The 19,816-nt window shown below is 46.6% G+C and overlaps 1 protein-coding gene across 1 annotated transcript in view; it reads right to left on the reverse strand.

The window, feature by feature from the left end:
- The window catches only part of FAM124A (family with sequence similarity 124 member A), an 83,878-nt gene that overhangs the window by 39,553 nt on the left and 24,509 nt on the right, over positions 1-19,816 (reverse strand). The window contains exon 3 of the mRNA XM_047756251.1: positions 10,637-11,370. Within this exon, the coding sequence (XP_047612207.1) occupies positions 10,637-11,370 (734 nt within the window). The remainder of the gene's footprint in view (positions 1-10,636; positions 11,371-19,816) is intronic.

The following is a 19,816-nucleotide window of genomic DNA, read 5'->3' on the forward strand; positions in this document are numbered from 1 at the left end:
AAATGAACTTATCTACAGAACAGAAATAGACATAGAGAAGAGACTTGTTGACAAGGGGGAGAGGGGAGGGAGAGGGATGGGCTTGGAGCTTGGGATTAGCAGATGTAAACTATTATATTTAGAATGGATGAATGTGCACTAAATATAGTTACCTGTGCTACTATATAGCACTATATACATCTTGTATAGCACAGGGAACTATATCCAATCTCTTGGGATAGACTATGATGGAAAATACTTTAAAAAAGAATGTGTGTTTGTGTGTGTGAGTGAGTGTGACTGAGGCACTTTGCTATTTGGCAGAAATTGGTACAACATTGTAAATCAACTATATTTTAATAAAAGAAAGATGAGAACAGAAAGAAATGAAATAGAGAGCAGGAAACAATAGAAAAGATTAACAAAATTCAGTGTTGTTTCTTTGAAAATATAAACAAAATTGACAAAACTTTAGCAAGACAAACCAAGGAAAAAAGAGAGAACCCAAATTTAAAAATTATAAATGATAAATGAAAGAGGAGACATTACAAGTGACAGTACTGAAGTACAATGGATTATATGCCAATTAACTGGAAGCTGCTATGAAAAACTATATGCCAATAAACTGGACAAGCTAGAAGAAATAGAAAAATTCTTAGAAAATACACTCTAGAAGACTGAATCAGGAAGAAATAGAAATCCTGAATAGACCAGTTTGGAGTTCCCGTCGTGGCGCAGTGGTTAACGAATCTGACTAGGAACCATGAGGTGGCGGGTTCGGTCCCTGGCCCTGCTCAGAGGGTTAACGATCCGGGGTTGCCGTGAGCTGTGGTGTAGGTTGCAGACGCGGCTCGGATCCAGCTTTGCTGTGGCTCTGGCGTAGGCCTGTGACTATAGCTCCAATTCGACCCCTAGCCTGGGAACCTCCATATGCTGCAGGAGTGGCCCAAAGAAATAGCAAAAAGACAAAAAAAAAAAAAAAAGAAAGAAATCCTGAATAGACCAGTTATTAGTAGGGAGACTGACTCAGTAGTTAAAAATCTCCCAACAAAGCCAACTCCAGAACCAGAAACCTTCATTGATGAATTTTACCAAACAGTTAAAGAAAAATTAATGCCAATCCCCCTCAACCACTTTTTAAAAAGTGCTTGAAAGGGAATACCAACTCATTTTGCAAAGCCAGCATTACCCTGATATAGAAGCCAGAAAAGGACACCACAAGTAAAGAAAACTACAGATCATATTCCTGATGAATACAGATGCAGAAATTCTCAATAAAATACTAGCAAACCAAATCCAGCAGCACATTCAAGGATCATTCACCACAATCAAGTAATATTTATCCCTGGGATGCAAGGATGGTTCAATATATGTAAATAAATCAATGTGAGACATCAAATTAATAGAATGAAAGGAAAAATCATATCAATAATAGATCCAGAAAAAGCATTTGACAAAATTCACCATCTGTTAATGATAAAACCCTGGTGCCCACTCTCACCACTCCTATTCAACACAGACTGGCGTCTTAGCCAGGGCAATCCAGCCAGAAAAAGATGAAAGTTATCAACTTTGAAAAGTAAGAAGTAAAATGGTCTCTCTTGGCAGATGATAGGTATTTATACAAAAAAAAACATATACATTAAAAAAATCACGAAACTCCAGCTAAAAACTGTTAGCTCTAATCAATGAATTCAGTAAAGTTTCAGGATACAAAATTAACATACAAAATTAGTAGCTTTTCTATGTATTAACACTAAATTAACTGAAAAATAAGGAAAATGATGTCATTTACAATTGCATAAAAATACCATATTAGTAATAAATTTAACCAAAGAGGTGAAAGTTCTCTACATTGAAAACTATAAGGCACTGATGAAAGAAACTGAAGAAGGCACAAATGAATGGAAAGGCATCTCATGTCCAAGCACTGGAAGAACTAATAGTAAAATCCCCATACCACTCAAAGAGATTGCAATGGCATTTTTTACAGAAGTAGAAAACATAATGGTAAAATCCATATGGAATCAAAAAAGAGCCAGAATATCCAAAGCAACCCCGAGAAAGAAGAACAAAAACTGGAAGCACCACACGTCTTGAGTTCAAGCTATATAAAAAGCTATAGTAATCAAAATGATATGGTACTGGCATAAAAACACATGCACAGACCGATGGAATAAATTTGAGAGCCCAGAAAGAAATCCTTGCATGTACATAGTCAACGAATACTTGACAAACAAGTAATACTGTATATATACTTACGTAAGATATTTTTAGAAGGCAGTATTTAAAAGTGTCAAATAGAAACACTAAGAAATATTGAAGAAAAGAATAAACAGCATTATGTTATATTCTCATTAAGCAGATGTGCAACGAAGGCTGCTGCTGACTTGCTTCATTCCGGAGGTGGACTGCCGGCGTCTGTGCGCCCAGGTGGAATGTCATGCTTGTTTTCACCAGGTTCCCCCTGCTTCCAAGTCACTGCGTCTGAAGCCCTTTTAGAAAAGGCTCACTTGGCCAAGCAAGAGCCCTACCATAAGACACTATGGAGATGTGGCTCCATCACTTGTTAATCATGGTTACTCTTCAACCAGGAGATGCAAGCTTCTTGCATTTGTCCACATAGGGACTTGGCAAAGGGGCATCGTCAGGGGTGCAGTGAGAACCAGGGGGCAGGGGGTAGGCAAAGAACCCAGCAACCATTCAGGACCTTTTAGGGCTAGCTCAGCCATTTCTCCTTCTCATGCTTACAGAGTTTGGAAAGCACTGTCTGACTGATCTAGAGTCACACGTGGTCTCCTGGGAGCAGAGACATCTTTGTGGCACAGAGGCCAACAGCTTTCGGCAGCAGATGGACAGAGTAGCAAATAGATCTGCATGGACATTGTCCAGGCTCTGCCTCTCATGACTGAGGCCCTTCATTCCTTCCTGCCTCCCTTTGGGGCCACTGTTTATCCCTCCCCACCCTTGGTGCACACAGCACAGGGAGAGGTCACAGCCAGAGGCTGCTCAGCTGGAAAGGTTAGGTTACCCCTGGCTACAGCAGGGGCAATAGTGGGTCCAGGAGCCCACTCCCCACGGCCAGGGTGGGCAGTCCTAAAATTCTGAGGCCATTTGGTGCTTGTGACACAGGGCTATTGTTTTAAAAGCAGGTGTTTACTGGGTGCCCGCTGTGAGCAGGCACAGTGACAGCTGCATTTGGGTGCATGTTAACTGGATCCTCACACACATCCCATTCCAGACCACCTCGGGAAGAAAGTGATTCCTTTGAGGTGACAAAATCCAAACCAGTGGAACCCAAACTTTTTGGGTGGCAAAACTGTATGTGAGTACAAAGAGGGCGACAGAGATTCCCTGGTGTAAAGGTCCAGAAGGTCCAGGGGCTCATTCTCCCAGCATGAAGCCAAGAATCCAGTAGAAAGTTCTTTCAAGTCAAGGCAATGTGTGACCTTCCATTTGAGTGGGTGGAAGGCTGCTGATGGGAGAGGGAAGACTACGTCTGAGGCCCTCTAGCAAAAGGTTCTTTTCCTACATTTTGGGGGGAACAAGGGAGAAAAATAAGGGGGAAATTTTTTTGAAAGAAAGCTGACATATATACAGCTTATATGACAAAAGAAAAACCAAAAAACGAAAACCCTGGAAGAAAATGCACCAGAATGCTCTGTTATGGTGTAGTAAAAGTAATTTTTTAGAAAAAATCACTAACTTCCAGAAATATTTTTGGTAATGTGGTTTGAATCCTTTCTAATAAAAGAATTTTAAAAACAAAACTACCAAACTAAAAAACTAAAACTAGAACTACCATATGATTCGGCAATTCCATTCTTAGGTATGTACCTGAAAAAAAAAACAAAAAACGAAACCACTAATTGAAAAAGGTATGCACCCCATTATTTACAATTGCTAACATATGAAAGCAACCTATGTGCCCATCAACAGATAAATGGATAAAAGAAGATGTAGTATATATACACACAATGGAATACTACTCAGCCATAAAAAAGAATGAAATTTTGCAACTTGCAGCAACTGGGACGGACTTGGAGGACATTCGACTAAGTGAAGTAGGACATATACTGTATCATATCACTTATATGTGGAATCTAAAAAAATGAAACAAACTACTGAATATAACAGAAAAAGGAGACTCACAGATGTAGAGAACAAACTAGTGGTTACCAGTGGGCAAGTAAAGAGGGGGCAAGATAGGGGTAGGGAATTAAAAGGTACAAAGTATTGGGCATAAAATAAGCGACAAGGATATACTGTGCAACATGGGGAGTACAGCCAATATTTTATAAAGAGTATAAAGGAAGTGTACCCTTTAAAACCTGTGAATCACTATATTGTATACCTATATATCACCTATACTGCCATAAAAAAGATGCCAAATTGGAAACTAACAAAAAATAAATTAACACAGAGGGCAAGTTCACTGGACATTAAAGTAGGTGTGTTAGCCTAGAATTTGAAGGCTTGGCCAACCTCTCAGAGCCGTCAGGTCAGCAGGCAAATAGATTTGCTCTGGATCTGTGGGATCTTGCTTCTCAGCTCCTATCTGCGGGCTCCCAGAAGGGCCTCCTGTCTTTCTGACCCTGGAGGGAGGCAGCCTCTGGAGCACACCCACCGCAGCCCACTTGGCTGTGCCATGGGTGCCCACATCATAGTCCACAGGATGGTCTGGACCAGCTGTGAACTTGCAGCCCAGGGTTCTCTTTTCACCGCTGGCCCTCGCCAGAGCCACGTCTGGCTGAGAGGAGCTCACACAAAGCGTTGCTGGCTTGAGCCGCTAGGCAGTGCTGGACTCTCCCCTTTGGTTGCAGTTTACTTACAGGCGCAATGCGGTTGGCCTGCAGGGGACCCGCCCTACCTGCTGGGAGCCGCTGGCCACGCACAGAAACAGCAGCCCTTTCTTCCAGATCCACCACCAAACCAAAGCCCTCTGGAAGCAGAGCCCTGCACAGACCAAACTAAAAGAAGCTACATGAGACAGGCAGGCCAAGGGGGGAAGCTGCTCTCAGGTTGAGAACAGAAAACTCTGCTTAAAATTCCTCCGTTTCCTTCCTCTGCCTCAAAGATCTGATTCCAAGTTCTGCCAAGGCCCATAATCATAGTTCACTTCTTTTTTTAATCTAGGAAATTACTCTACCAGGCTTGAAAGAGCTATGATGTCATTTACACATTCTGCTGGAATATCCAACTCAGACGATGCTCTGGGAAGTGATTTTCGGGGGGCGGGGGGCACTTTCAGCCACTCTGGGCCATCTGCACAGATAAAATCACCCCGGACAGGCAACGTGGTTGGCTGAAAACAACAATTTTCTTCTGAGTCTGGACCAGGAGCCACAGACCCTGGGCGGGTGTAGCGAGCTGAGTGGCAGGACCCGGGACTCCCTCTTTACCAGCTGTGTGGAACGGGTGTCCTCCAGGGACTTGGCTGGGAATAAACAAGCCCCAGTGACTGTCACCCATGATCCACCAAAAGCCCGGCTGAGGTTATCTGAAGGTGTATCCTGGCCTCCTGGACTAAGCTAAGGCCCGGGAGCTGCAGGCGGGGGAGCACCCTGTTCCACCCAGCCTCCCTGTGTGCAGGCGCCCTGCCCACCCTGCAGGCTCCGGGAAGAGGTCTGGCTCTGGTGGTTCATGGTTGAGGCGGGCGATGGATGCGGGGAGGTGGGGCAACACTGTCCCCAGGACTCAGAACCAGGAATAGCCGGGCATCTACAGCGCGGTTTATTTTTACCTCTCGGACATCAAATCATAGCGCTGCTGATTTTCCGTTTTGTTTTGGCTGCTGGAGAACTCGAAATCAAATTGGCGGCCTCTTTCTGGGAGAATGCTCTCCAAGAGAACTTTGTGCCACGAAGGAGACGTTCTGCAGGTGAGCCCTCCCGCAGGGGGCCACCTGCCGGGTGCGGGGACTGCGTTCCTGAAGTGTATCCAGTGAGACGGAGGTTCTGAATTTTTATTTGAATTCACTTAAATTTTCCATTTAAATGGCCACCTGTGGCTCGTGGCTACCAATTAAACAGCACAGCTCTCATGGAGGAAATGACAGGCATTCTGGAGGTCACACTTGGTTTACCTGTCTCTCCTATCATGACTTCTCCTCTCCTTCAAGTTCCGTCGGTATGTACCTTTACTAACCTGTTTGTATGATCTATATCTGTCAGCCAACCCAAGCCCTTTTTGTTTGTTTGTTTGTTTGTCTTTTTACCTTTTCTTGGGCCGCACCTGCGGCATATGGAGGTTCCCAGGCTAGGGGTCCAATCGGAGCTGTAGCCACCGGCCTACGCCACAGCCACAGCCATGGCCACACCAGATCCAAGCCGCATCTGCAACCTACACCACAGCTCATGGCAACGCCAGATCTGTAACCCACTGAACAAGGCCAGGGATCGAACCCGCAACCTCATCGTTCCTAGTCGGATTCCTTAACCACTGAGCCATGACAGGAACTCCCCTTTTTTTCTTTTTAAATGTGGGATCTACTTATAAATACAAAAAATAGACAACTTAGCCATATCCCCAATTTTTTTGACTGGGCACTTCCTCCCCCGCTTTGTGCTATACAGAGTAATTAATACGTTCATTTAAGGAAAGGGAGACCCAGGAGTTGGGAAAGAGAAGCCTTCTTCTGTTTCCGTCCCTGTTCTGTTTCTTCATCTGGGTGTCACTTATACAAATAGTCAATTTGTGAAAATGCACTGAGCACATATGAATAGATCGTGTATACATCGTGGAGAGCTGCCAATCAACTAAATACTTTCACTCCAGTAGGAAGAGCAAGGATTACTGCAGTGGATGGAAAATATGCTGCATGTCAACGTCTATGCCTGTGATAAATACGTGATGAGCTCATACAATAAAACCTAAGACGCCGATAGGTAGGATGGCTCAAACGATACCTGTAACCCAAAAGGTTCTTTTCCTCAATGAAAAGTAAAGAAACATATAAAAAGAATCTATTATGTTCAAAGTACAGCGTTAGTTTAGTTCTAGTTCACACAGGTCTTGGCTCCAGAAAGCTGAGGTTTCATTTCATCAACTTTTAATGCAAATCTCTAAGATGTGTTTTCCAGCGGGATCTTGGGTAGCTTCTGATGCTGGCAACTCCCCCCCCCCCCCAAATCAGGGAATACCAAGAAAGGAGAGGTGAGTTTTTGGAGGTGGAAGGATTTCTTTCCATCTAATCAGATCTTAAAAACATTTCCAAATTCTTATAAGAGGCTGAGTAGTTTCCAGAAACAAACCTCTCAGCTTTTCACCTCCAGAGGAATTAAATGGATAGAGGAGGTCTCTGAAATACAGAAAGTTAAGTCTATGGGGCAAGATGAAATGAAATGCAATCTAAATTTTAAGAAAGCAACTAAAAACTACCCAACCAAGACTTCCTTCAATGTATAACTACCCAATGTATAACTTCTTTCAACTATGCAATTGAATAAAAGCATATGTTTAAAATGAAACTTGAGAAACATACTGCTAAGGAGAAGGTGGGAAAAAGGGGAGCCTTCTTTCAACTCTGTCCCCCCCCCCCTCCATGACCAAAATGTCTTAATTTTGCTAAAGACAAACATAATTTTTTACTATAAAAATTAAAGAGGCGAGCAGGTATATATCTCATGCTAGAGCAGAAGGCTGCTTTCTGCAGTAAGGCAGTAACAGTAACTGGCTCAAACAGTCATAATCAAGAATTATGAGGGAGAGTATTAGTCATTTCTGCCCACGTTAAATTAACTCTTTGACATATTACTGTTTTGAACAAAGGCTTGAATTCCTGAGACCCACGATAAAAATCTTTTTTCTTATTCTTTTCATACTTTGATGTTCTAACTTCAAAAGCCTGCATCTATACAGATTTTGTAGCCATTTAAATATGCCGCCCTTCTTTGAAATATTCTTTCAATGGTTCTTTTGAGTGGCGTTCAGGCCCGCTTTCCTACTTTATTCTTTCATTTATGTTATTACAGGGATCAAGAGAAAAAGAGTATTTTAGTCATTATATATTTTTTTAATTTTAATTTAATTTTTTTATTTTTTATCTTTTGGTCTCTTTGCCATTTCTTGGGCTGCTCCCACGGCATATGGAGGTTCCCAGGCTAGGGGTCTAATCGGAGCTGTAGCTGCCAGCCTATACCAGAGCCGCAGCAATGCAGGATCCGAGCCGCATCTGCAACCTACACCACAGCTCATGGCAATGCCGGATCGTTAACCCACTGAGCAAAGGGCAGGGATCGAACCCGCAACCTCATGGTTCCTAGTCGGATTCGTTAACCACTGTGCCATGACGGGAACTCCGAAAAAGAGTATTTTAAACACTGCAAAAAGGAAGAAGTCTCTCAGAAACAATCACGTTCATTTTGGTCTTTTAGTATAAAAGATCCTTTCATTAATTTTTTACTTATGCCACTGCATTATGTTGTGCGTGAAGACCTGGCAGTCTTCAAGCACAGAAGAAAAAATTCCTCACATTTCAAAAGGGATTATAGAAAAATGCTAGCTAGCATGTAGTTCACAGAATAATAAGGCAATATTATGTAGTTTCTCATATGCATAGTTCAGAGGGGACTCTGAAAATTATCTAGTTCCAATAAATGTTAAATATCTCATACAGAGTGCTAAAAAGCACTTGGAAAGATGCTCATCACTAATTATTAGAGAAATGCAAATCAAAACTACCATGAGGTATCACCTCACAGCAATCAGAATGGCCATCATTTAAAAGACAACAAACAATAAATGCTGGAGAGGGTGTGGAGAAAAAGGAACCCTCTTACATTGCTGATGGGAATGTAAAGTGGTGCAACCACTATGGAGAACAGTATGGAGCTTCCTGCAGAAACTAAATATAGAACTACCATGTGATCCAGCAATTCCACTCTTGGACATATATCTGGAGAAAACCATAATTCTAAAAGATACATGTACCCCCATGTTCACAGCAGCCCTATCCACAGTAGCAGAGACATAGAAGCAACCCAAATATCCACTGACAGGACCTGATAAAGAAAATGGGGCACATCTACACAATGGAATATTACTCAGCCATACAAAGAATGAAATAAGGCCATTTGCAGCAACATGGATGGGCCTAGAGATGATCATACTAAGTAAGATAGAGAAAGGAAAATAGCATATGATACCATTTATATGTGGAATCTCATTTAAAAAAGGATGCAAATGAACTTATTTATGAAACAAAAACAGACTTCAAAAACAAGCTTATGGTTACCAGAGGGGAAACACGGCAGGGAGGGATACACTGGGAGTTGGGGATGGACGGGTACACGCTGTATACAGAGAAAAGATAACTAACAGGGTCCCTAGTGTACAGCACAGAGAACTCTGCTCAGTATTCGGTAACAACCCATATGAGGAAAGAGTCTAAAAAAGGACCAGATATAGGTACATGTAGAATTGAATCACTTTGTACATCTGAAACTAATACAACATTGTAAATCAACTATACACCAATCTAAAATAAAAGTTAAATTTAAAAAACACCTCAAGATGACCTTTCTGACTTGAGCGATGTGGTCTGGCTGTAGTTTGAACCGGGTGTCTGTTGTGTGCCAAATTCTCACTTCACTTTGCAATATGCGGATTTGTTCTCGTGTTTAAGGCCAAACCTAACAAAAACCATGAAACTTGACCTGCGACTGAAGTAACGCCAATCAGCACCTTTCAAGACAATGTCCCCTAATTTGCTATCAACTTTCTCCTCTCAGGTAGCCCTATGTGAAAACTGAGACGCTAGAGGCAGAGGTATTTCAGAAAGACAAAATCCTATACGCCTGGAACTGATTTACCTGTTAATTCTAGAAAGCCTGGGTTTGGAAAGCATGGATCAGGTAGGGCAGGTGTAGGACATTCTTAATTCTTTATGCTGAATTTTATGAAGAGCATATAAGTCATGACCTCTAAAGAGTTTAGATGGTCACTGGAAGGAGGAGAAAAGGGTCCAGTAATTGAGCCAAGGTATTAACCACCGAAGCAACAGCACAACCTACTGCATCAATTTCCTTCTACAAATTCACTTAGCCCTTCCCAAGCTTCATGAAACCAGCAACTTCAAAGGCACTATTTACTCCTTAAAAGGCTTATGAGAAAGTCATTTTCAAGAGATCACTGAATTTTAACAACCTACTGTCCAGTGGCAGAAGGGCAGAAGGGCAGAGGCACCACAGAGAAGAAAACAGCTATCTTTTCTACTGAATGTCGATACATTTTACAACTGTCGTAGATGGGTTTTCCTGAGGTTCCTTTGTGGAAGTGAAGAATGCATTGGTAAAAACTCCCTACTGGTGAAGGAGTAGATGAAGGAATCTTTAATAAATTCTCTGGATGTCAGCTCATTCGAAATCCGAGGGAGCGGCAAGCACTTAGTGGCTGCTCCAACAGGTGGGTGTGGAGGCACTGGCTGTGGCTTGCCTGGGGCATGTGGCCCCCGCAGCAAAGTGACAATCATTTCGTTCAGAGTATGGACACCTTGACTTGGCCTAATAGCCAAGAGAGTCACTGATCTCACCTTTTTCTTAACCCATTATTCTGTAACAGGTACTAACTAGGGTCTCTAGCTGAGCCAACCTCCTTGTTTCTCTGTTCTCCGCAAAGCGAGACAGACAAAGACAGACACAGCCTTCCCCCAAGGTACCTGCAGAAGGATCTTGTTCCCGTCGTGGTCCTCCGTCTGCCAGCGCCCCTCACTGATGGGGCTGCAGGGATTGGGCAAGAGCGGCACCAGCTCGCCAATGTCCTTGACTCGGAACTCCAGTACCGAGGAGTCGGTGGGGACCGGGGTCTGGTCACAGGGCAGTCTTTTCAGGGAGAACTGGATGTCCACATCCAGATTGGAGAAAATAGGGAAGATGCAGAAGTCCGTCTTCCTCTGGCTGGGGCTCCGCCTGAGGATCAGCTCGTAGAACTTGAGGATGTCAGCGTAGTTGTCATGGCGACAGTAGATGGTGAAGCGCACGATTTCCCTGCCATAGTGCACGGGCCGGATGGCCCACAGCGGCGTCCCAGGGGCCAGCGTGAAGAAGTCCTGGCTGCAGGGCAGGTAGGGCAGGAACCTGCCGGGCACGCGCTCCGTGTGGTGGTGGCGCCAGGGCGGCCGCTGCAGCGTGCGGTGCAGCTGCAGGATCTGCTCCTCGCCGTACTCCTCCTGCAGGAAGAGCACCACCGCCAGCGCCGGCTGCGCCGCCTTGGGGGCCTTCCTCCGTCGCCGGGACGCCCGCCTTTCAGAGACCCTGAACAGCTGGAGGTCCGGGTGGATCCAAGCCAAGACCTTGTCGATGGCCTCCTGCAGGGGCCGGGATTCCCCTGGGTCTGCGATTATGTGGATGCTCACCAGGAACGGGTCCTGCGCGTCCTCCACGGACAGCTCACCTAGCAGCACAAAACAAAAGCCCCAAACCGAATGGTTACTAGGCTATTAAGGTTTCCCATGATGACAGGCAAGACCTGGGCAGAAAGAGAAGCTAAATCCTAACGGAGCTGACTCCCTGATTGTTACAATCACTGATCCCAAGTTGAACACCCTCGCAGCCCAAAACTTAAGAACTCCTACTAACACTGGTTCCCAAGCTGGGCAGTGTTAAGACAAGCTTGGTGTGGCGCACCACCAGGTTGAGAGAGCACATCACCATGGGAGAGCACAAAGTCAAATCTCCGAATCTCCATTAGCAAAGATGCTGGAGCATTAAGTGTTCACCACTTAGAATTTCCTAAAGTAACTGCAGTGCCCTCCCCCACAAATGATCCCTATATCACTACACTCTTTGGTTGGCTTATTTCACTGGTTTATTCATCAGTTTGTCCATTCAGGTAACATTTATGGAGGTACCACTTCACACCGGTCAGAATGGCCATCATTAAAAAGTCTACAAATAACAAATGCTGGAGAGAGTGTGGACAAAAGGGAGCCCTCCTACACTGTTGGTGGGAGTGTCAATTCGTAAAACGCTATGGAGAACAGTATGGAAGTACCTCAGAAGACTAAATATAGAACTACCACATGATGCAGCCATCCCACCCCTGGGCATGTATCTGGACAAAACTCTCATTCAAAAGACACACGCACCCCTATGTTCACTGCAGCACTATTCACAACAGCCAAGACATGGAAACAACCTAAATGTCCATCAACAGATGACTGGATTAAGAAGACGTGGTATATATACACAATGGAATACTACTCAGCCATAAAAAAAGAACAAAATAATGCCATTTGCAGCAACATGGATGCAACTAGACACTCTTACACTAAATGAAGTAAGTCAGAAAGAGAAAGACAAATACCATATGATATCGCTTATATGTGGAATCTAAAATATGGCACAAACGAACCTACCTACAAAACAGAAACAGACTCACAGACAGAGAGAACTGACTTGTGGTTGCCAAGGGGGAGAGGGGAGGGAGAGGGATGGACTCGGATTTTGGGGTTAGCAGATGCAAACTCTTATATTTAGAATGGATAAGCAATGAGGTCGTAAAGTATAGCCCAGGGAACTATATCCAGTCTCTTGATGGAAGAAAATATAAGAAGAGTGTGTGTGTATGTATATATATAAATATATATACATACACACACACACACACCTGGGTCACTTTACTGTACAGCAGAAATTGGCACAACACTGTAAATCCACCGTAATTTAGTTTTTAAAAAATGTTGAAAAAAATAAAAATCATTTTAATTGAGAAAAAAACATTTACGGCATCTTTTCTTCACAAGGCAGTTACTCTGACTCATCAAGCCCTGGCTGGTGGGGCATCCTGCCAGCTATGTCCTGATGGTGCGGTGGCCGGGTGGTGAGCATCTTGGAGCTGGAGACACAGGAAGGACACCCCGGGGGGAGGGCGAGCACAGTGTTCTTGCTGCCAGAGCTTCCTGGGGCTGCAGGGCTGTGGTTGGGGGCAGGGGGAGCACATGGTGAGACCATCACTGCCCGGTCGTGCTGCCTTTTGGGCCTCTCCTTGGGCCGTGTCCACCCTGAAGCCCACACATCCTGAACGGGGCAGTTCCCCTCCCTGTGTCCTCTGGCAGAACATCAAATTCCAAGTGTGAAGCTGACTGTTTAGCTTGGCAGCATTTCCCCATGGGGTGAACAGTGCCAGCCACACTGGCCTATTGCTACTTCAGAATATTCAGCGTATTTTATCAGATAACCTGTAAAGGCTTGTTCTTGTTCATGACGGCTCTCTTTGCATTCATTTGCATTCACAGTGTATGACCACCCAAGGGAAATCAAGGCATCTTTAAGTCTTTTGTGACTAGAGGGTGAGATTCATCTAGAATCTAGACCTGGCTCCATACACATGCCTCAGGATGCCTGCTAGGGCAATCGTGTGGTCAGTAACATTTGAGAAGCATGATGTGCTTTTAGGAACCATCATCTCGATCAGTTCACGGGATGAGAGGTGATTTTTTTGGTGGGTAAACAAGACATTCTAAGTGGACTTACGGGTACATTTCGTCCCAGGCACCCACCATAACATGGTCTTGATTTTGCTGAAACAAAGCCTGCCTGAATTTTCATCCCAACCCTGGTGATTAAATATCTCAAGTGGGAACAGTTAATTCGGCTTGTTGCCTCCTTCTTTCTCCCTCACTCATTCATCCACACATTTCTTGAGCAATGGATATGGACCAGGCCCGGGAAGACAAGGAAGCAGGCATCATGACTCCTCTGACCGGAACAGTGCCCCATAGAGTTGCAAACGGTATGGTCAGCATGGTCAGAGGCAGCAGTCCTCCAAAGAACCATAAGCCAGCCATGAGAACCTCATGACATAGCCGGGAAACACCGACATAAAAGACTAAAATTCCATCTGATATATGTCTATAGGAAACACGATAGAAGAGCATCTTAGGTTGGGGTAGATTCTAAAGTCACCATGACATAAACGTGAACTATAGACAATGTTACCACTGAAATTTGCAGTAGAGAAATGGAAGGTCTTAACTGGGAATAAGACTACATGGCCAGGAGTTCCCGTCGTGGCGCAGTGATTAACAAATCTGACTAGGAACCATGAGGTTGCGGGTTCGATCCCTGCCCTTGCTCAGTGGGTTAACGATCTGGCATTGCCGTGAGCTGTGGCTACGGCTCCGATTAGACCTCTAGCCTGGGAGTCTCCATATGCCAAGGGAGCAGCCCTAGAATAAGGCAAAAAGACAAAAAAAAAAAAAAAACTACATGGCCAGACAGATGTTCCTTTGGTTGAACACCAGATGAAATAAAGCTTTGCGGCATGGCTGTGTTACAAAAGAAGAGTCTTGTACCTTTAAAGCCCTGGCTCAGGAGGTTGTGCCTTGAGTGCTACGAGAGGCTCTTGGGAGCTGCAGAGGCTTTTGGAGCTGAAGGGTGACTAAGCTAACAGCTAAGTCAAATCTCAGTACTCCCACGATCACGGAGCAGAAGGGTGGGTGGAATTGTTTAAAATCTTTCTCTCCCCGTGGCTGAGCACGTATCCCTGAATTTGTATGTGTTAAATACGAGCATAATGCAATTTCCACTGACTAGCACATCACAAAGGAAGGAGCAACTTTTTCTCCAGAGGGCTCCTGAGAAGGCTTTCTGGAAGAGGCGCCAGGTGAACTGGGTCTCCAAGGGTCAGTGACATCTCACTTACAATGACGGCAAGTGTGGGGGAGATCCCTGCGGGAAGAAGGAAGACTGTTTACAAAGGCACAGAACTGTGCAAAAAACAAGCACATCTGCAAGGGTTGATTCTGAAACATGGCAATAGATGCAGCAGGAAAAATGGATTGCGGCTGAGTTGTACAGGGCTTTGGCTCAACTTGGTAGCAATGGGGGGCAATGGGAAGTTTGAATAGAGGTGCGCTGGGATCAAGTCAGGGGAGGCTGCCTATGGGCAAAGTAAGAAGTTACAGGATGAGTGAAGAGGCAAGGTCAGAGCTAACAAGGACCCGGCAGCGTGGGAAACTGCATTACTGGCCCTGGTTCTTTATGCTCCTGCTTCGTTCAGCCATGTGGCTTTGTAGTTCCCCCCACGAAATGGCTGAAGGCATTTCCCCAAACTTTGACTTTGAATGAGACCATATGCCTAGCTTTGGCCAACAGAAAAACCCAACGGTAGCAAGTGCTTTGGCCTGACTTCTTATGCTTTTGACATTTCCATGAGAAGAACGTGCTCGACCCAGCCCACCAGGGCCAGAAAGGAAGACAAGCACTATGCAGAGAAGAGCTAGTCTAACTGGACCTGGCCGCCATCGGCCAGGCTCAGACAACCAAAGACACATGCTAAGAGCTACCCAGCTGAGCCTGGCCTGGATAAGCTGACCCAAGACCCACGGGATGTGATACATGACACATGTTCTGAGACACTGTTTGGGGGTATTTGTTACACAGGGATACTTATAGATGCAGGCAGAGTCGGTGGGCATACAGAAGGGGCATAGTCTCACGGGCTACTGAGGTGGCAATTCAACAAGCCATGAAGCCCACAGGCCTGGAGGGTGGGAGCAGGAAGAGCAGAGAAGTTAATCTTCATGCTTTTGGCTTGAGCAACTGGGCTGATGCCGATGCTTAACTGAGATAAAAAACAGAGGAAGCAGGGCAGGCCTGCGGGAGCGAGAAGGAGATTCCCCTTAGCCAGGCCGGCTGGGGATGCTGGAATGACCTCCAGGATGGAGGTCCTGTTGGCAACTGGACCTGTGTGTTGCTGAGGTCATGGGCTGAATTTAAGGATGGACCAGTTACCTTTAGGCCTGCTTTCCTGCAGTTATCTCGTAAGTGTGTGCCTCTGTGTTGATTTGAATCCGTGAAAATTCCTCTTGACGGTTTAAAAAACAATCGGAATTCATGGATTATGCTGGTCCTTTTCTTTGCTCTTTCTGCTCACCTTTCTGTTTCACTGGGTATAAGCTACACTACAGGCAGAAGTGCAGCTGAAGCAGAAGTAGTGAAAACACAAACCGATGACACTTCCGGCCAGTCGGGAGCTCCAGTGGAGGCAGAGAGAGATGCCACAATCGCCTACAATGCCTATCTCACTTTTCCACGGCGCCCTCATTGCCCTCCCAGTGCAGACACGTGATTTCGCTAGACAGTAACGACGGCTCCCTCTCCCTGGACAGGGCAGAAAGGCTTTGAATGACTTGGGGGATGACGACATTCACTTGCGAAAATTACCAATGACTATCTATGAGGGGGGAAAGGGACACGTGGAACAGAAAGGGTGTTTGGGAAGAAAAGCTGTCAGAATGTCAGGCAGTCCCACCGAGATCCTGACCTCAGTCTCAGGGTGCGCACGTGGCCACATATGTGGGGGTGGGAGGTTACACACAGATGGTTTTCACTGGGGCCAGCGCCTTCTCATTGTCCGTCATGTATGAGCTCTTGGGATCCTCACAACACCCCAAGAAGGGGGTTTCGGTGCTGGTCTTGCCCTCGTATTAGAGGGCAGGAAATTGAGCCACACAGAGGTGAAGGGACCTGCCAGGGGGCACAGAGGGAGGGGGTGAGCAGGCCTTCGGCTGGGGCATCCAAGGTCTGCACACAGCCCCCCGCTCTTCTGCACAGAAGCCCCTGATCCCCAGCACAGGAGCAGCTGTCCCTCTCCAGCCATTTCTGGCCACCCAGCTGTTCTCTCGCCTCCCTCTCCTGCCCTCCTGCCTGCTTCTGACTGGCTGCCTTCTCGGCCAGCAGTCTGTAGCGTCCTGCTGTGGACACCACTCGCATCTCTCTCTTCTGGCCTTGGGGCTCCGAGGAGAACATCCCAGAAGCCCCCTTCCTGGGGGCCCATGCCCAGGTCTCTACCGGGAGGCCTGCCTCAAGCGGAACTGAATCAGGTCAGCACAGACAGCGACAGAAAGGCACAAGAGCGACACAGGGAGAGCAGGCCGGTGTGAGAGGCCCGAGGTAAGGGGGCTTCTGAGTCTTCCGTTGTCAGGGTGCTCAGCGTCGGGCCACCTCTATCAGCCGCACAGAGGTTTCCCAGGGAGCAGGAACAAAGCCCAGGCTGGAGCTGCACGGATGAATGAATGTGTCCAGCTCTGCAGAAGGGCACGATGCCAGGCCTCCGAGTGGGCAGGGGGCTGAGAGGCGCTCGACCAAGCCTGGCTTGCCCAGCAGCTCGGGATGCACCCTGATCAAGCAAGAAGGGGGTGACACCAACCCCAGAGCTCCGTCTTCACTGTGGGAGCCACAGAATGGGTGGGGGTGTTAGCACGCTCCCGCTGTCACCAGCGTGTGCCCACTGCACGTGACCTTGAAATACACAGGCTCAAAGGGGCACAGAACACAGCGCCAAGCTGTCACTTGGTGCTGGGGTGACCCACGTGCGAGAGAAAACCTGCCTCCATGGAGCTAGTTGGAAATCAAGCATTTGAGGGGAAGGAGAGAAAATGTGAATAATTAATTGTCATGAAAAGCCTCTCTGCCTCCCTGAAGAAGCAGAGACGCCAGGACTGTAGGATATGCTGTTATCAGATCCATTACACATCTTCCCAAAGGCCCTCAGAGAGCACCTGTTCCGTCAGGGCAAGACGCAGACCAGGCAGACCCCCCAGGCGGGGAGAAGACGGAGCAGCCCGTGCTTCCCAGCTAGCCTGTGCCTCCCAAGAGGACAAGGACCATTCTTTCTGTGTTGTATATATTAGATTTCCCCTGCGTAATGTACAGCACTGTAGGAGTTCTCGTCGTGGTGCAGCAGAAACCAATCTGACTAGTATCCCTGAGGATGCAGGTTTGATCCCTGGCCTTGCTCAGTGCGTTAAGGCGTGGCCGTGAGCTGTGGTGTAGGTCACAGATGCGGCTCAGATCTGGCGTTGCTGTGGCTGTGGCGAAGGCCGTCAGCTACAGCTCCGATTAGACGCCTAGCCTAGGAACCTCCATATGCTGCAGGTGTGGCCCTAAAAACCAAAAAAAAAAAAAAAAAAAAAAAGAAGAAGGAAGAAAAAGGAAAGCACTGCATCAGTCCAGTCCAGGCCTTCTTATGAAGCAGAAACCTGCAGATCTGCTCCTTTTTCCCCAATATTTCGCTCTCCTGTATATCCAGTTTGTTTGTTTTTTTGCAGGGGGGGGTCTGGTAACAGAAAATAACATAGACAATAATAATCATGTAGTAAATCCTTAGAATTTGTTGCGGTCATAAAAGCTTAATATATATTATTTAATATTTAAAACTCCACCATGACAAAGGCGTATTCTTTCTCCCCATCTTGCAGGGGAAATGTCCCCGGACTTGCCGAAGGCCATTCGGCCGGAGAGGAGCGGGGCTCTGTGCTCCTCACCGCGTGCTTTTTCTCGCCTCTTGAGTCCACCAACCTCATAACCAGCCTGCCCTGAACCTCAGCCTGCTGGTGGAATGTGGTTCCTTCAGGAAATGTGGGTGGGGCATTTGCCTCGGATGGACTGACAGTTACCCCCAGGGTAGTTTGTGGCAATCTCTGACCTGCGTGGATGTCCTAAGAGTCAGGCTGGTGGACGACGGGGAGGGGACTGAGGTCCTACTGCCCCTTGACAGATACCCTGATGCTGGTCCTCCCACTCAGGTAACTCAATGCTGCCTGCGCTGGGACCCCCCCCTCCCCCCGCCCACTGCTACTCTCTGCACCCTGGGGCTTCACACCAGCCTTGTCCGCACTGTCCCCTGCTGTCCAGTGCCGGCCAGGCTGGCCCTCCTCCCAGACACTGACTTCCCCAAAGCAGGCACGTCCCACTGCAGGTCCAGATGTCTCATTCCAAAGGGAATGCCTGGCCAAGTCTCAGGACATGGCAAAGCTCAGGGACCCCTTTCTAGAATTTCTGGGCAATGGTTGATGTCTCTTGTCATTTTATCCCGCGTTTATCACTGACAATTTGCAAATTCGGTGGCAATTGCTTATTTAATCAAGGAATGTTTATTGAGCGCCTACTATCTGCCAGGCACCGAAGGATATAGCTGTGAACAAAACCATCTCTGCCTTCACAGAACTTATAATCCAGTGGAGGAGGCAGACAATAAACAAATATATAAGAGGAAGTCAGGAACCCAAATGCAGTACACTCTTCACAGATCAAACCCATGCTCGATGAGGGGATAACAAAGGGTTTTCAAGGCAGCAGCCACAAACCGCTGCCATTGGCTGAATAAGGGGCCATGGACCACTCCGGTGCCGTAAGGACCGCAGGGCCCCAAACAACCCAGGAGGCCAGCAGAGTCTGCACGAAGGCCCCTCCAGCTGCTGCAGGCTGACCGTTTAGGGAATCTGGTCTGCAGCTTAGCTTGAGCCCCTCGAACCTCAAATGCAGGAGGCTGAATAAACTCCTCATTTGCATTTCTAAAGCCCCACTCTGGGGCACCCAACAGTTCAGGGGCTTCTGTCCACCCGACGCAGGCACGTGATCAAGTGGCAGAAAACCCACGTGAGACAGTGGATCAGGTGTGCAAGACACGCCCAGGGCACAGGCTGCCACTGTGAAGAAAGATGAGGTCAGAAAGCAGGAGGGAAAGAGGCTTCAGAGCGACAAAGACAAAACCTGCTGTGCTGCCAAGTGCCACACAGGGCCAACCTCTCGCTATTAAGCTGCAAGGTCTTCCCAGAATGCGTGAAGTAAACGCTCTCAGAAAGGGGCTTCCAAATTCCTTCCCAGGAGAACCTATTCATCCGGAATGTAATGCATAACCTGCCTTCAGCTCTCTTTTTACAGTTTTTTTTTTTAAAGCCAGTTCTTCAAATCCCTGAACCATTAAAAAACTGAAGCCATCTCCCTTGTCCCTGAACACACTTAAGATAAAGTCTCAGAACATTCTCAATTTTTAATGATTTTATCATTCTGACAAGGCCTCTGACTGGCTTGTAACTTTGAGCTGTGACACG

Source organism: Phacochoerus africanus, chromosome 13, assembly GCF_016906955.1.
Source record: "Phacochoerus africanus isolate WHEZ1 chromosome 13, ROS_Pafr_v1, whole genome shotgun sequence".
NCBI classification, from domain to species: Eukaryota; Metazoa; Chordata; class Mammalia; order Artiodactyla; family Suidae; genus Phacochoerus; species Phacochoerus africanus.